General features: G+C 53.3%; 1 protein-coding gene across 2 annotated transcripts in view; it reads right to left on the bottom strand.

The window, feature by feature from the left end:
* Positions 1–15345, bottom strand: part of LOC119957496 (phosphatidylinositide phosphatase SAC2-like) — a 31456-nt gene extending 16111 nt beyond the window's left edge. The window contains exons 1-10 of one of the 2 annotated variants that reach the window (XM_038785599.1): positions 15270–15345; positions 14104–14240; positions 11809–11898; positions 9481–9645; positions 7606–7662; positions 6426–6621; positions 2715–2894; positions 2077–2144; positions 1273–1397; positions 931–1008 (exon numbers count right to left, since the gene is read on the bottom strand). In XM_038785599.1, the coding sequence (XP_038641527.1) occupies positions 931–1008; positions 1273–1397; positions 2077–2144; positions 2715–2894; positions 6426–6621; positions 7606–7662; positions 9481–9645; positions 11809–11898; positions 14104–14172 (1028 nt within the window). In that variant the 5' untranslated portion in view covers positions 14173–14240; positions 15270–15345. Of the gene's footprint in view, positions 1–930; positions 1009–1272; positions 1398–2076; positions 2148–2714; positions 2895–6425; positions 6622–7605; positions 7663–9480; positions 9646–11808; positions 11899–12340; positions 12388–14103; positions 14241–15269 lie in introns of those variants that run through there. The other variant, XM_038785600.1, reaches the window with a different exon arrangement.
* Between the last annotated feature and the right edge of the window lie 2033 nt (positions 15346–17378).

Here is a 17378-nt window from a genome sequence, read left to right as displayed (position 1 = left end):
CCCTGCTGGGTGGGTCTGCTCCCGCTCACCACGGCAACACGCAGTCTACCAAATCAGCCTGGAGGTCAATCAGCCCGCGTGGTCCTCGTGAGGGTTATCCCAGGCTGAGATCGGGGGGTGGGGGGGACCCTCCATTATCGAATGGTGTTAAGGGACACAGGGCAAAGGTTCGCTATTGAGGGGCTGAGCTGCTCGGATGTTCACCCTGAGCGAGGGAAATTTGCCCAGCTCTTGACCAACAGCTGCTCGTACCCCTTGACGACACCGTGAAGGAGGGACGGAGGCAAGGGGCGGGCTATTTACCCGCCCACAAAAGAACGGAATCTGCAAAGGGTGGCCGGGTGTTACTGCCACCCGTCTATTCATCCAGCCACCTCGGCTCAAGTCCTGGGGACGCGGGTTCAAATCCCCACTGTGGCAGATGGTGACACGTGAATTCAAATGATTCGCAAATTCCTTGTATTGTGAGGGTTTTTCAGGCACCTCCCCCCCCCCCCCCCCCCCCCCCCCCCACCCCACACACACCTCACCGTTTGGAAGGGTTCCCCGGCTGACTATCAGCCCGTCGAAACGGCTCAAGATTACTCCTGCCGCAGCCAACCAGGCCTGGTGTGGAGCCTGAACCCAGAGCCTCGGGCCTAGAGGTAGGGATGCGGCCTACTGCACCCCTGCAATCTGTTTTCCCTCCATTATCAGCCTTCAACCAACTGCTTGTTCTGCGTATTATTTGGCTCAGATTCTTTGACGGTGCGGAGGCCGACAGTTTAAACCGAGCCAAAACAATAATCATTTGCGAGAAAGAAAAGGAAGGGGGGGTTTCCCCTCTGGTGGCCAGATTTCCCTCCCTCGGATTGTGAAATGCGGCTCGGGGCCCAGAACGGCTAGGCCCGAATTCCAGGCTGGAGAAGCCGGCGCCAAGTTGCTGCTTACCTGAACCAACTCAGGTCGTTGATGATGTTACTGATTCCTTCCGTCAGAATGTTGACGTTTTCAAACTTCCTGCCCTGGCTGGGAGAGATGAGGGGACAATCTGTGTTAGCCGAGTCGGCCGCTGGAAGGCACCGGAGGTGGGGGGGGGGGGGGGGGGGGGGGGGGAGAGAGACCGATTCGCATCCTCTCTCTCGGGGGAGCAGGGGTTTCAGGGAGCGAGAGAGGAACTGCTGGCATTGGGAGGTGATGAGGGTGTTATATGGTGAGCTGGGGGCGGGGGGGGGGGGGGAGAGTTGGAGAATGGGGTACACGGAGTTGAGCCCAGCAGTACTGTCCTCTCACCATTGACGGTGGAAGTCGAAGGAGACGTAAATGATGCGAGGGTCGTTAAGCAACTCCACCTGTCTCAGGAAGGCATCACCAATCAGCTTCTCCTGGCCCCTGTGGTCCATGAGATTGACGATAACCTAGAGTAAAGACACAACCGGTTAGCAATCCCGAGCCAGGGGTCACATCCGCACTCCCCCTGGAAAAGAAACAGGGACCGTGTGGAATTTGGGGTCAAGCTGATTCTTCATCCAGACACCTTCTGGGATCCAAACTCTCACAAAGCTCAAACTAAAAGTGCAAAGTTCCATTGTCTTCCTTTCTCCTGACAATCTGTCTCTTCCTGGGTCTGCTCCCATGGCGACCGGACTGAGCCCATCCATTGGTTCTTCCTGGGTCGGCTCCCATGGCAACCTGTCTGAGGCCCCCACCCATTGGCTCTTACTGGGTCTGTTCCCATAGTGACCTGACTGAACCCCCCTCCCATTGGCTCTTACTGGGTTTGCTCCTATGGCGACCGGACTGAGCCCATCCATTGGCTCTTCCTGGGTCTGTTCCCACAGCGACCTGACTGAGCCACCCCCTCCCCCCATTGGCTCTTACTGGGTCTGCTCCTATAGCGACCTGACTGAGCCCCACCCCACCCACCCCCCGCCATTGATCATTCTCCAGTGTTCCAAGAATAAGGGGGTTTTCCGGGTTCCAGACTGGTCCATGGAGGGAGTTCCGGAGCAGAACGACAGGGATTGTGCCTGGAGGGCCGGAGTCAGGGCTGAAGGGGGAAGGGGGGTAAGGGATGAGTAAGAAACGGAAACAAACCTCGCGACTGTAAACCTTAAACTGTTCCTCAAAGTGGGTCTTAAAAGCCAGCCTGTTCTCTTGATCACCTGCTCCAAAAGGAAAGGAAAGTTTCCGTTTACTTCTCTCCGTGTTACAAACCCTTTTTTGTAAATCACGAAAAGGTTCGCAATACAGCCACAGCAAGTCTTTGGGATGGCAAACGGAGTGTTGTCTGTGACAGAGGGTCTGTGACAGAGGCAGGGTCAGTGGATAGTTTCAAGGCAGATTCCTGAGGAACAAGGGGATCGGCGGAGTGGGGGCCAGCAGGAATGTGGGGCCGAGCCGCCTTGACGGGACAGGCCGGGTGAACAGACCTCTTGTGAGGTCTCAGAGCTCTGTGGAAGCTGGGCGCATCAGGAATGACTGATCTGTTCTGAGGACAGAGAGGACGGGGGGGGGGGGGGGGAGGAGAAGGTGTGCCGTCAATATAGCTGCTGGCCGCCATGGTGTGGAATAGGTTTGCCGGGCCCGTGAGCCTCCTCCCATTCTGCGCTGTTCCCGGGCTAGCACGTTTACTGGGCCTGGGAGTGGGGCCACTGAGCTAGTGCCCCACAGCGAAGGGAGACAATCAGAACGTGGAGAACTTCCGATCAGCCTGGCCCGCCCTCCCAACTTACTCCTGTGTAGTTTGGGCCTGGGCTTGTATCGGTAACCCTGTTGGCTCCAAAAGACGGGGACGGAGCCCCGGAGCTGGACAAAGGACAGAATATTATCCCCTCGGTAAATCAGCTGCTCGGTCTCCACGTAATTAGCCACGTTTCCCTCGCTATCGACTCCCCTGCGTTTGTACCGCATTCCTGGAGAGAGAGAGAGAGAGAGACAGAAACAGCTCATTAACCATTCCATTGCTGATGGTGAGGCAGAGCCCCCCCCCCCCCCCCCCCCCCCCGGTATCCTGGTCAATATTTATCCTTCAATTAACATCGCAAAAAAAAAACCCGGATGATTTGGTCATCGGCACTGTGCTGTGTGTGGGATCGCACTGTGCAAACATTGGCTGCTGCGTTTCCCACACTGCAACAGTGACTGTACCTCATTGGCTGTCGCACGCTTCGTAGTTGTTGGGTCGAAGGACAAAGGAAAGTACAGCACAGGAACAGGCCCTTCGGCCCTCCAAGCCCGTGCCGACCATGCTGCCCGTCTAAACTAAAACCTTCTACACTTCCGGGTTCCGTATCCCTCTATTCCCATCCTATTCATGTATTTGTCAAGATGCCCCTTAAACGTCACTATCGTCCCTGCCTTCCACCACCTCCTCCGGCAGCGAGTTCCAGGCACCCTCTGTGTAAAAAACTTGCCTCGTACATCTCCCCTAAACCTTGCCCCTCGCACCTTAAACCTACATTGAGGTCATTGAGCGAAACGTCAAATGAACGCAGATCCGGCACTTTGGCCGAACCGAAATGTCCACTATGGCACCTATCAGCGACAATCATAGGTTTACTCCGGCAATAATGGACGGAGCTGGAGACAGCACTGTGATGATATGCAGAAGCAGTCATGTAAATAGTGATATACGAGACCTCCAACCAGCAGGAGGCAGTAGAGAACAACTACGTGGCGCTGTTACCCCAGGGATCGTGGGGATAGTCTTCGGAGTGGACAGCCACAATTTGCAGGCGCTCTTCAACTATTCATAATAGTCCGTAGTTTTTGATAATATTCTTATAGTTATCTAACCCACATAATTATCATAGATAATCATAGAATTTACAGTGCAGAAGAAGGCCATTTGGCCCATCGAGTCTGCACCGGCTCTTGGAAAGAGCACCCTACCCAAGGTCAACACCTCCACCCTATCCCCATAACCCAGTAACCCCACCCCAACACTAAGGGCAATTTATCGTGGCCAATCCACCTAACCTGCACATCTTTGGACTGTGGGAGGAAACCGGAGCACCCGGAGGAAACCCACGCACACACGGGGAAAACGTGCAGACTCCGCACAGACAGTGACCCAAGCCGGGAATCAAACCTGGGACCCTGGAGCTGTGAAGCAATTGTGCTATCCACAATGCTACCGTGCTGCCCTAAATTGTTCAACAATAAAACTTTAACTAGTCAAGGAATTAAAAGTCTAACGATGACGATAAAACCATGACGTGAAGATGCCGGCGTTGGACTGGGTTGAGCACAGTAAGAAGTCTGACAACACCAGGTTAAAGTGCAACAGGTTTGTTTCAAACACGTGCTTTCGGAGCACAGCTTCACCTGAGGAAGGAGCTGCGCTCCGAAGGCGAGTGATTGAAACAAACCTGTTGGACTTTAACCTGGTGTTGTAAGACGTCTTCCAAATCCATTGTCGCTTGTCGTAAAAACCCATCTGGTCCGCGCATGTCCTTCAGTGAAGGAAATCTTCCTCCCTTGCCCTGTCTGGCTTACATGTGACTCCAGACCCCTCAAGGGTAATTAGGGATGGGCAATAAATGAGAGCACAGCCGGCGACGCCCACATCGGATGAACAAATAAAATAAACTTATGAACTGGTGTGAAACATAAAATGAGAAAAGCAATAAAAATATTTAAAAAGAAAAAAATATGCCTATCTTTCTATTGTTCCCTCCACAGAAGCCGAATCAGGGTTCCACACAAATTGTTACTCTGACCAGCTCCAAAACACCAAATATGGAGGGACAGAGAGAGAGAGAAAACGAGAGAGAGAGAAAGACTGAGCGAGAGAGAGAGTGACAGAGGGAGAACGAGAGAAACAGAGAGAGAGAGAGAGAGAGAGAGAGACTAACAGTGAGCGAGAGAGAGAGAGACAGAGGGAGAATGAGAGAAACAGAGAGAGAGAGAGAGAGAGAGAGAAAGACTAACAGTGAGCGAGAGAGAGAGTGACAGAGGGAGAACGAGAGAAACAGAGAGAGAGAGAGAGAGAGACTAACAGTGAGCGAGAGAGAGAGTGACAGAGGGAGAACGAGAGAAACAGAGAGAGAGAGAGAGAGAGAGAGAGACGACGAGACAGGGAGGGAGGGAGAGAGCGAGAGAGACAGCGACAGGGAGAGAGCGAGAGAGACAGCGACAGGAAGGGAGAGAGATTGCGAGAGGGAAAGCAACAGTGAAGGTGAGAGAGAGAGAGAGCGAGAGAGACAGGGACAGGAGGGGGGGGAAGGAGAGAGAGAGAGAACGAGGGAGACAATGACTGGGAGGGAGAGAGAGAGCGAGAGAGGGGTGAGAGAGAGCGAGAGAGAGAGCGGGGGAGTGAGAGAGCGAGAGAGAGAGCGGGAGTGAGAGAGCGGGAGAGAGAGCGGAAGAGAGAGCGGGAGAGAGAGAGCGGGAGAGAGAGAGCGGGAGAGAGAGCGGGAGAGAGAGCGGGAGAGAGAGCGGGAGAGAGAGAGGAAGAGAGAGAGCGGGAGTGAGAGGGCAAGAGAGAGAGTGGGAGTGAGAGAGCAAGAGAGAGAGCAGGAGTGAAAGAGCGAGAGAGAGAGCGGGAGTGAGACAGAAAGAGAGAGAGAGAGCGGGAGTGAGAGAGCGAGAGTGAGAGAGCGAGAGATAGAGAGAGAGAGAGCGTGAGTGTGACAGAAAGAGAGAGAGAGCGGGAGTGAGAGAGCGAGAGTGAGAGAGCGAGAGATAGAGCGAGAGAGAGGGGCGGGAGTGAGACAGAAAGAGAGAGAGAGCGGGAGTGAGAGAGCGAGAGAGCGGGAGTGAGAGAGCGAGAGCGAGAGTGGGAGTGAGACAGAAAGAGAGAGAGAGCGGGAGTGAGAGAGCGAGAGAGAGAGCGGGGTGAGACAGAAAGAGAGAGAGAGAGCGGGAGTGAGAGAGCGAGAGAGAGAGCTGGAGTGAGAGAGAGCGGGGGTGAGAGAGGAAGAGAGAGAGCGGGGGTGAGAGAGCGAGAGAGAGCGGGAGTGAGAGAGCGAGAGAGAGAGCGGGAGTGAGAGAGCGAGAGAGTGAGCGGGGGTGAAAGAGCGAGAGAGAGAGCGAGAGTGAGAGAGCGAGAGAGAGAGAGCGGGAGAGAGAGAGAGCGAGAGAGCGGGAGAGAGAGAGAGAGCGAGAGAGAGAGAGAGCGGGAGCGAGAGCAAGAGAGAGAGAGCGAGAGCGAGTGAGAGAGCGAGAGTGAGAGAGCGAGAGAGAGAGCGAGAGAGCGAGAGTGAGAGAGAGAGCGAGAGCGAGAGCGAGAGAGAGAGCGAGAGCGAGAGCAAGAGAGAGAGAGCAGGAGTGAGAGAGCAGGAGTGAGAGAGCGGGAGTGAGAGCGTAAGAGAGAGAGCGGGAGAGCAAGGAAGCTGGAGGAGAGCAAGAGAGAGCAGGAGTGACAGAGGGCTGGGAGGGAGAGAGTCATGCGTAAATGCACCAATGCCTGTCCATGTGGTGTTAAGGAAAGACTCAGCTACCTCCTCTGAATCTGCTCCGTCGGGAAATAAGAATCAGCAGGAAGTTTGGTTCGCTGGAGCCTGGCAACTCCTCATCCTGGGAAAGATCAGACAAGCTGTTTTCTTCCTCGAGGTACTGTGAGAAGTGGATGTGGATCTCTTCCATCTGCACAAAGCCTTGAATGATTGGGATGATCCACTGGTCCGCCATCGCATTCTGAGGGGGAGGGAAGGGGAAATAATAACATTGGGTCAAAGGTCAGAACGGGAAGTTGTCGGAGAATGAAAGGCGGGTAAATGGGGGGAGCGGAAGGAGGGTAAATGGGGTGTGGTTGTGCCGTATGGAGGAGGCCCTACAAGCCCTCCCTGCTTCGAGTCTCCAAACGCTACCACCAGGCGTGGGCTTGATGTCGTCTTCAGCACGCCTGCTTGTAACACGGTGACGCAGTGGTTAGCACTGCTGCCTCACGGTGCAGAGGGCCCAGGTTCGATCCCGGCTCTGGGTTACTGTCCCTGTGGAGTTTGCACATTCTCCCCGTGTTTGTGTGGGTTTCGCCCCCTGTGGTGGTATGAATGGGAGCACTGCCATTGGTGCAGAGCATGGGTTTCCCATTGGCTCTGGCTGGTCATGTGCCTCTCTTCTGATTGGCTGGGACTAGTCATGTGACTGCTCACCAATTGGTCGAGAGGCAAGTAGACCCTGCCTCCGAGGCAGGGTATAAGTACCCAGAGTTCCCGGCGGTCGGCCTTTCTCTGTAGTCGACCACCGGGCTAACAACTCGCTGATTAAAGCCACAGTTTGGACCTTCATCGTGCCTCGCGTCCAATTGATGGTACATCACCCCCACAACCCAAAGATGTGCAGGGTGGATGGATTGGCCACGCTAAATTGCCCCTTAATTGGAAAAAAATAATTGGGTGCTCTAAATTTATTTAAAAAAAGAAAACTCCTTCTGCTCCGGCCTCTGCTCCGCACACATTCCGCCGGCCTTCACCAATCTGTAAAACGGCAGGAATCACCCTGGGGGAGTGTGGGGGGGGGGGGGGGGGGGGGGGAGAGAGCAATGCAGCCTTAAAGGGGCAGGCACGTCCTCCAACAGTCAGGCAGCCAGGAGATGTGTCTGGGCCCTTTAAATCTGCTGTCAGAGGCGGCCGGGTACAAACAGGCTCCCCAGGCACCAAGTCAGAAGGCCGAACCTACCTTTTCCTCAAGCAGGTCGCGAATCATATATTTGTTCCAGAAGAATCTGTCATCCGCCTGAATTAAACGGAAAGGCGGACATTTTAGAAACTTTACCTCGGGAAGGCAAGGTCAAGCGTGTGTCCCCCACCTTTTGGTCTCCGGGTGGTGGACAGAATGTGGGCCTGTACCATTCTTTGGGAGTGTGTGCACGCGGAGGGGGCGGGAGCGGCCAGGAGCCCTCAGGGTGGGGGGTGGGGTGGGGGGGTGGGAGGGGGGGGGGGGGGGGTGGGGGGGGGGGGGGGAGACTTTGGTTTGTGCAGGCGGCTGACACATTTAGCAAAGGGAGTAGTTTGAGGGGGAGTAAATATTGGTCAGGGACTTTGGGGGGAGAATTACTCTGGTCCTCCTCAAAAGGCGAGAGATGTTACTGGGGCCTTGGGTTTGACATCCGGCCCTGAAAGGTGGCCTCTCTGAACAAAACCTGCGGCCTCCGATACAGGAGGCTCGACACTCGGACAGGAGACGGCCTATTTTCCCCACTGCCTCCCCGGCCTCTCAACAGTGGACTGTCCAAAATGAAGCCGAATCTTTGAGGATGTGACGAGACACATTGATGAAGGTCGGGCAGTGGATGTGGTGTATCTTGATTTCAGTAAGGATTTGACAAGGTTCCCCATGGTCAGCTCATTCAGAAAGACAGCGAGTCATAGTGGATGGAAAGTATTCCGCCTGGAGGTCGGTGACCAGTGGTGTCCCGCAGGGATCTGTTCTGGGACCTCTGCTCTTCGTGGATTTTATAAATGACTTGGATGAGGAAGTGGAAGGGTGGGTTAGTAAGTCTGCCGATCACTCGAAGGGTGGGGGAGTTGTAGATAGTGTCAAGGGCTGTTGCAGGTTACAACAGAACATTGACAGGATGCAGAGCTGGGCTGAGAAGTGGCAGATGGAGTTCAACCTGGATAAATGTGAAGTGATTCATTTTGGAAGGTTGAATTTGAATGCTGAATGCAGGGTTAAAGGCAGGATTCTTGGAAGTGTGGAGGAACAGAGGGATCTTGGGGTCCACGTACATAGATCCCTCAAAGTAGCCACCCAGGTTGATAGGGTTATTAAGAAGGTGTATGGTGTGTTGGCTTTCATTAACAGGGGGATTGAGTTTAAGAGCCGCGAGGTTTTGCTGCAGCTTTATAAAACCCTGGTTAGATCACACTTGGAATATTGTGTCCAGTTCAGGTCACCTCATTATAGGAAGGATGTGGATGCTTTGGAGAGGGTACAGAGGAGATTACCAGGATGCTGCCTGGAATGGAGGGCAGGTCTTATGAAGAAAGGTTGAGGGAGCGAGGGATTTTCTCACTGGAGCGAAGGAGGAAGAGAGGTGACTTGATAGAGGTGTACAAGGCGATGAGGGGCATGGATAGAGTGGATAGCCAGAGACTTTTCCCCAGGGTGGAAATGGCTGTCACAAGGGGACATAATTTTAAGGTGATTGGAGGAAGGTATAGGGGAGAGGTCAGAGGTAGGTTCTTTACACAGAGAGTGGTGGGTGTGTGAAATGCACGGCCAGCAGAGGTGGTGGAGTCAGAGTCATTCGGGACATTTAAGCAACTCTTGGACAGGCACATGGTCAGCAGTAAATTGAAGGGGCGTAGGTTAGGTTGATCTTAGATTAGGATAAATGGTCGGCACAACATTGTGGGCCAAAGGGCCTGTACTGTTCTATCTGGAGGACACTGGATAATATCGGGGGATGGGGATGGGGAAGGGGAGGGGCCGGAATCAGAGGGAGGCCTTTCTCCTGAGGTGGCGACATGGTAAGCGGACGACCTCACACGCGGAGGACACGGGTACGGGACAAGGCGTGCAGAGTGCGACAACAAGCATTCCTCTGACCCTTGCCCACGCCGGCGACCTTTCTTTGCCTTGCGCCTTGCCGTTCTGCCGCTGGGCGGAGTTTGTGATGTCGTAGGTCAGGCTGTAGTAGAAGGAGTCCGAATTGGTGAACATTTTGACGAGTTCCTCCAGCAGCCGACGTTCCAGCTTCTCCTCGCCCGTGAACTGGAAGAGAGAATCGGAGAGTGGGGGCGGGGGAGGGGGAGGTGGAGTTAGTCCGCCTGCGAGACCGGGAGTGAAATCGCGGTGAAGGGAGTATTTTCCCAGCGATTGAAGTTAATTCAGAGTGGAAGACAGTGACCATAATCATAATGTGATCACCTTCAAATAAGGGACCACCGCGCCCTGTGGACACCACAGTGGAAGGAATACATCGTCAGCAATTAATGACATCTTAATGGGATTCGCTAAGTTTCCTTTGATGTTGTGTTTTCGTTCCGGGGCCCTCACCCCCAGGCCTTTGTTTATTTTATTGATTGTTACGATTTATTAGAAGGGAGTATAACGCGGAGACAGTTGGGACACTGGGCGCGGTGGGAGAGCTACAACACTGGACCAACTCGAGAAACTCGCTCTTTGGAAAATCTGGGTCCTGGCTTCACCGACCGGTGAGGCCTCCTGTAACGCCAGTGTTTAACGGTGCCCCACAGCATCTTGCATTTCTATAGCGCCTTTCCCATCCGCGGGATGGCTTTGCAGCCTTTGGAGGTGTATGGTCATGGTTGCAGCGCAGGAATCAAGACTGCCAGATCCCACACACAATAGCGACCGGGTAATCCGTAACCCCAACGGGAAGAGAATTCAGGAAGGGAGAAGCCATCCTTCATGGCTCACTCATTGTCCCACTGGGAGTGTCGCCCTTGAAGTCCGTGCTGCAGTCTCTGGGCCTGGGGGAGAAAGCGGGGGGTGGGGGGGGCTGCGGGCATAAAGCACTGAAAATAGTGCCAGTCTGCTTGTGAGGGCGGGCACCTCTGGGGTACGAATCCCCGACCTCCAGTCGGGCGGCACAGTGGTTAGCACTGCTGCCTCTCAGCGCTAGAGACCCGGGTTTGATTCCGACCTTGGGTGACTATGTGGAGTTTGCACGTTCTCCCCGTGTCTTTTTAAAATTCATTCACAGGATGTGGCTCCCGCTGGTTAGGCCAGCATTTTGCCCATCTCTCGTTGCCCTTGAGAAGGTGGTGGGTGAGCCGCCATCTTGAGCCGCTGCAGTCCCTATGGTGTAGGTACACCCACTGTGCTGTTAGGGAGGGAGTGCCAGGATTTTGACCCAGCGACAGTGAAGGAACGGCCGATATATTCCCAAGTCGGGCCGGTGAGTGACTTGGAGGGGGAACCTCCAGGTGGTGGGGTTCCCAGGTATCTGCTGCTCTTGTCCTTCTAGATGGTAGAGGCCGTGGGTTTGGAAGGTGCTGCCTAAGGAGCCTTGGTGAGTTGCTGCAGTGCATCTTGTAGACGGTACACACGGCTGCCACTGTGCGTCGGTGGTGGAGGGAGTGAATGTTTGTGGATGGGGTGCCGATCAAGCGGGGCTGCTTTGTCCTGGATGGTGTGGAGCTTCTTGAGTGTTGTTAGGAGCCGCACTCATCCAGGTAAGTGGAGAGTATTCCCTCACACTCCTGACTTGTGCCTTGTAGATAGTGGACAGGCTTTGGGGGGAGTCAGGAGGTGAGTTACTCTCCGCAGGATTCCCAGCCTCTGACCTGCTCTGGTAGCCACAGTATTTATATGGCTGGGTCCAGTTCAGTGTCTGATCAATGGTAACCCCCCAGGATGTTGATAGTGGGGGATTCAGCGATAGTAATGCCATTGAATGTCAAGGGGCGATGGTTAGATCCTCTCATGTTGGAGCTGGCCATTGCCTGGCACTTGTATGGTGTGGATGTAACTTGTCAGCCCCAAGCCTGGATATTGTCCAGGTCTTGCTGCATTTGGATATGGACTGCTTGGGTTTCCTCCGGGTGCTCCGGTTTCCTTCCTCAATCCAAAGATGTGCAGGTTAGGTGGATTGGCCGCGTTAAATTGCCCCTTGTGTCCATAGATTGGCTGGAGTTACGGGGCTAGGGCAGCGGGCTGGGCCTAGGTAGGGTTCGCTTCAGAAGGTCGGTGCAGAGTCGATGGGCCGAATGGCCTCCTTCTGCACTGTAGGGATTCCATTGTACAAACTGAGTTCCCACCGAAGCCAGGATGCCGGATTGGCTTTCCTCCAGAACAGTACCAGCGTCTGCCCACGGGAGGGCACAGTGGCCAAGGTTGGGAGCGGATGATTGTTCCTGGGAGATGGAAGGAGGGAAGAGTGAGACGGAGGAATCGAGAGATGAATCTTACCTGACGCTTGGGAGAAGGATTTTCAGGTGATTTTTTCAGAAAGGTCGTCTCATTGGGGTCTGAAGTGAGTCTCGGATGTATCTCACACAACTATGTAGAGAAAAGGACACAGTTACACAGTCTGGGGACTTATTTTCCTTCCCCTCCCACTTCCATGTCAAGCTCCGAAGGTAACTCTGCCAACAAGACAATCTTCGACTTCATCAAATGGAGCTTTATTCTGAACAGTGAATATTTGTCCATCAACTCTCCCAGTTCTACCTGCATCCCCTTTATGTACCTAGCACAGTCCATTTAAACATGAAGTGGAATGTATTCAACAATAAAAACAATTAAACCAATTCTAACTCAAATGACGGGGAACTTCCCTTTTCCTAACATCACATCCCGAAACAGGGTCGCAGAATATTGGGAGAATCGTACGATGCTTACAGGACAGACGGAGATCGTTCGGCCCGCCATATCCCTGCTTGCCCCCTGCAAGAGCAACTCACTTATTGTACCATCTACAAGATGCACTGCAGCAACTCACCAAGGCTCCTTAGGCAGCACCTTCCAAACCCACGGCCTCTATCATCTAGAAGGACGAGGAGAGCAGATACCTGGGAACCCCACCACCTGGAGGTTCCCCTCCAAGTCACTCACCGCCCCGACTTGGAAATATATCGGCCGTTCCTTCACTGTCACTGGGTCAAAATCCTGGAACTCCCTCCCTAACAGCACGGTGGGTGTACCTACACTTCCGGGACTGCAGCGGCTCAAGATGGCGGCTCACTCACCACCTTCTCAGGGGGCAATTAAGGATGGGCAACAAATGCTGGGCCCAGCCAGCGAAAAAATTCCCCCTTTCCCACCTTTACCCCGTAGCCCTGGAAATATTTTGTCCTCGGAAGATGATCCAAATCCCTTTTGAAGGCCTCGGTCCCCAAAGCCTGCCTCCACACACTCTCATGGCAATGCTTTCCAGATCCTAAACACTGCACTGGCTCAACCGAGGGGGCTGAGGGTGGAGGGGTGGGGGTGGGGTGGGGTGGGGTGTAGGGGTAGGGGTAGGGGTAGGGGTAGGGGTAGGGGTGACCCCCCCCCCCCCGGCAGCAGTTAAAGGAAAGGTGGAAGCAGAGCCGAACAGACAAGGTTTGACCTCCTTACTTCCTCCTGACCCGTTTGCGCACCATACAAATGTCTCCCCCTACAGGTTTCTCCCCTGGAAAATGGTCCCTTGGACGCAGGGTCTGAACACATTCATTCAATGGATTTCCCGTTGCAACTTGGTGACATTCTTTGACCTTACCGTAAGACCATAAGAATAGGACAGAATTAGGCCACTCGGCCCATCGAGTCTGCTCCGCCATTCGATCACGGCTGATATTTTTCTCATCCCCGTTCTCCAGCCTTCTCCCCTGATCCCTTATTAATCAAGAACCTATCTATCTCTGTCTGTCTTAAAGATACTCAGTGATTCGGCCTCCACAGCCTTCTGCGGCAAAGAGTTCCACCGATTCACCACCCTCTGGCTGAAGAAATTCCTCCTATCTCTGTTTTTAAAGGATCGTCCCTTCAGTCTGAGGCTGTCTCCTCTGGTTCTAGTTTTTCCTACAAGTTGGAAACATCCTCTCCCACGTCCACTCTATCCAGGCCTCGCCGTATCCTGTAAGTTTCAATAAGATCCCCCCTCATCCTTCTAAACTCCAACGAGTACAGACCCAGAGTCCTCAACCGTTCCTCGAAGGACAAGCTCTTCATTCCCGGGATCATTCCTCCTCTGGGCCTTTTCCAAGGCCAGCACGTCCTTCCTTCGATACGGGGCCCACAACCCCCCCCCAACCCCCGACACGAATATGGCGAGACACGAGGCCCAGTTTCCAAATGGGATTGCGGAATCAAAGAACCCAGAATGGTGACAGCAAAACTCCCGAAAGGAGGAAAAGGGAGTTTAGTGAGGTGGAGGTTTGGGGTCACAGCCTGTGGCAAGGGGGAAAACAGGAACTCCGGATACCAGGATAAGCAGCAGGCAAGCGAGGGGCCTAGCGGAAATACCGAAGCCTGGGCCTGGGTTTGGCCGAGCGTCAGTGTTTGGAGCCCGCTTCCACTTTTGTTTGGGATCATAGCGGAGGCTGTCATGGTAAAGCAGGGTTCTCACCCTGAGCAAATACCCAGGAGCTGGAGACTGCCCCACACGGGGAGAGGGGTGGGGTGGGGGGGGGGGGGGGGGGGGGCACACCTGCACAGCAAGAGAGGGGGGGGGAAATCCAAAAGACGGGAAGCGTTGGGGGGAACAAAATGTTGAATCTTTACCTCAAGTTGCAGGTCGGAGGGTTCCATGTCTGTCAGTGGGATCACCGCCACTTTGGTGATTTTATACATCTTGTGTTTCCCCGGCACCGTTCCCACAAGGCCCTTCTGTCGGATGAGGATGAGGAAGCACTCTAAGTCTACGAGAACAGGAAGGAAGGCCTCAAGTGGTTCAGTCCTGATGTTCAAATGCTGTACACCCTCGCCTTCCCCTTCACGTTTCCCCCATTGTTCTCGGTGTCCACTTGGGTTTTGACCCCTTACTCCCACTTCTCTTTCCACCTGTCCTCCCTTGTATCTGCAGGCTTGCCTCTTCGGACATGGCACCCCCCCCCCCCCCCCCCCCCCCCCCTCTCGAAAACGAGGCCATTTCAGCCCACCTTATCTGTGTTGGCACTCCAGAGGAGCAACGCACCAAGCGCCATGCCATTGCCTTCTCCCGTTCATTCTTGCGACCAATTTCCTTCCGTAAATCCTCGATTGAAATCGAATCCTAAACCTTCCTGGCCCCAGGGGAGAGCAAACAATCTCTCGACGTAGCCCTCTACTCAATCTCTCCAAAGACTTTCCTCAACAATTTCTCTGGCTGACTGAGCACGAGGCCTGGTCATGTGACTGACTGGCCTCGCCTGGCCTCGACCCCCATGGGCCTGGTCAAGAGGCCAGGTCCTCTGTACGCCAGGCACTGCGTTTATCAATAACAGGGCCAGAACCATGGACCCCAATTCCATTCTCGCTGTGCTCGCCAACATTTGTTGCCCATCCCTAATTGCCCTCGAACTGATTGGCTCACGCGTCTATTTCAGAGGGGCCAGTTAAGAGTCGCGCACATTGCTGTGGGGTATGGAGTCACGTGTAGGCCAGACCGGGTAAGGACGGCAGATTTCTTGCCCGAAAGGGACATCAGCGAGCCAGATGGGTGTTTAACGACAGTCGCTGAAAGTTGTCAGGGTCATCATTCCAGAGATTAGCGACAATTCCCAGATTTGGGAATGGAACTAAAATTGCACCAGTTGACACGGTGGAATTTGTACCCATGTCCCTAGAGCCTGGGGCCTCTGGTTTACACATCCAGTGACATTAACGCTCCATCACCATCTCCCCGTGATTATATCCCAGGGCGCGCTCTTGTAAGCAGGGCCCTGTGGTCAGGACACATGCTGCCTTACTTGTATGGAACTGAAATTTGCCAACAACGCCTTCGACCAGACCGAGACAAACTGCACTGGATAGATCCACATCAGAAACTGCAAAGACAGGAAAATAAAAGCCATTAAACCTGGGGCAAGTTTCACACCCTGGATCCTGTATTCTTTCAGCGCGAGTCGCAGTGAGAAATCTCCCGGAAGAAACTCTGCCGGCCTTTCCCTAGTTCCCAGCCAGCCTTGCCATTTCCACGTTGAGCTTCCTCATTCCCTTTGGAAGTCCCCTCCCTTTTTCCTGCGTTTCTACCTGTTCCATTCGTCCTTGAATCCGAGCTAATGCCAATGATTCAGACTGTGTCTCGGGAAAATATAAACGCTGAGCTGTCGCTGGGGTTACCTGTACCTCCCTCACCCCTTCAGAGAAGGTCAACTGCAGCCTTTCCCCCCAACCCATCGGCTTTGTTTCGTCACCTTCTATAAACAGCCCCCTGACCCAGGAAAGTACTTTGAACTGAAAGATCTACCCCAGTCACTCCCTATTTAACTCAAACACTCACTGTCTTTAAATTCAATTATCCCAAGCCAAACAAGAATTAACGCAAAATCCCAGACGAGCCCCCAATTTTATTATGACCCCAGGCAGTCCCCCATATTTTATTTACTTTTTTAAGACCACGAATAGTAGGGATACGGCTTATTCAGACAAGCTTTAATACGAACACGGTATTAAAATATCTTCAACATCACACAAGAAAAATTACTTACAATTGCTCCGGAAACATTGTTAATCAATGCAGTTGGCATACCCTTAACTGCTACCTTTATTCCCACTCAAACAAGGCGACTGCTGCGGTCCTGTTTTTAAAGAAAATCCTGTCTTGAAAGGTTGGGAGCCAGGGGGTGCAATTAAGACACTGGAAAAAGCTTTGGGCTGATGGAGTTTTGTTTGGATTAAGGGGGGGTTCCCCGTGGAGTTGATTAGATAATGATAATAACAATAATTTTTATTGTCACAAGTAGGCTTACATTGCAATGAAGTTACTGTGGAAAGCCCCTAGTCACCACACTCCGGCACCTCGACTTCAAATACCTTTAGCATTTTGAAATGATGTTCTGGTCCTCTACTTTCAGAAAGAAAGATCATTTGACACTGCTTTGAAGGAAATATCTGAATCCTTTCAGAACCATGCAGAAACCCTGGTTTATTCACCTCGCCAGCCACACTGCTAATCTGTCCACAGACATATCTTTCATCCGAACTGTTCACAGCTTGCTCTAAAGCTCCAATGATGCTGCTTTTCTGTATATTGCCCGTAGCTCCACCCAGTACCTCTGGCATCTTCCCAAGCTGACGTGCTGTTAGGTATTTTGGACATTCTGAATTCTCCCTCAGTGTGCCCGAACAGGCGCCAGAGTGTGGTGACTAGGGGCTTTCCACAGTAACTTCATTGCAATGTAAGCCTACTTGTGGCAATAATGATGATATTATTATCTAATTAACTCCACAGGGAACCCCCCCCCCTTAACCCAAACAAAACTCCATTAGCCCAAAGCTTTTTACAGTGTCTTAATTGCACCCGCTGGCTCCCAACCTTTCAAGACAGGATTTTAAAAAACAGGACCGCAGCAGTCGTGCACAACCCAGGCTTTTCACCCTCAGTGCAACAATTACTTCTTAACCACCTTATCTACCTGTCCTGCTGTCTTCAGGGATCTATGGGCACATACGCCAAGGTCCCTCAGTCCTGCACCTCTAGTGTCCTCCCATTCATTGTGTATTCCCTTGTCTTGTTCGTCCGTCCGTTCCCCCCCCCCCCCCCCCCCGCCACCAAAATGCCTCGCCTCACATTCCGAAGCAGGACTACATATTGGGAATGTTTTCAATACCCAACGTGAGAGTAAACACAGAGAATGCTGGTAAACATAGCTGGCATGCATCTCTAGCGAGAGAGAAACAGTAAACGGTTGGAGCCTGGGACAGTGCCAATTGAGAGGACAGTGGGCCAGCTGAGGGGACAGTGGGCCATCTGAGGGGGCAGTGGGCCATCTGAGGGGCAGTGGTCTAGCTGAGGGGCAGTGGGCCATCTGAGGGGGAGTGGGCCATCTGAGGGGGCAGTGGGCCAGCTGAGGGGG

The sequence above is a fragment of the Scyliorhinus canicula genome, chromosome 26 (assembly GCF_902713615.1).
Source record: "Scyliorhinus canicula chromosome 26, sScyCan1.1, whole genome shotgun sequence".
NCBI classification, from domain to species: domain Eukaryota; kingdom Metazoa; phylum Chordata; class Chondrichthyes; order Carcharhiniformes; family Scyliorhinidae; genus Scyliorhinus; species Scyliorhinus canicula.
This window is presented reverse-complemented; position numbering and strand designations above follow the sequence as displayed.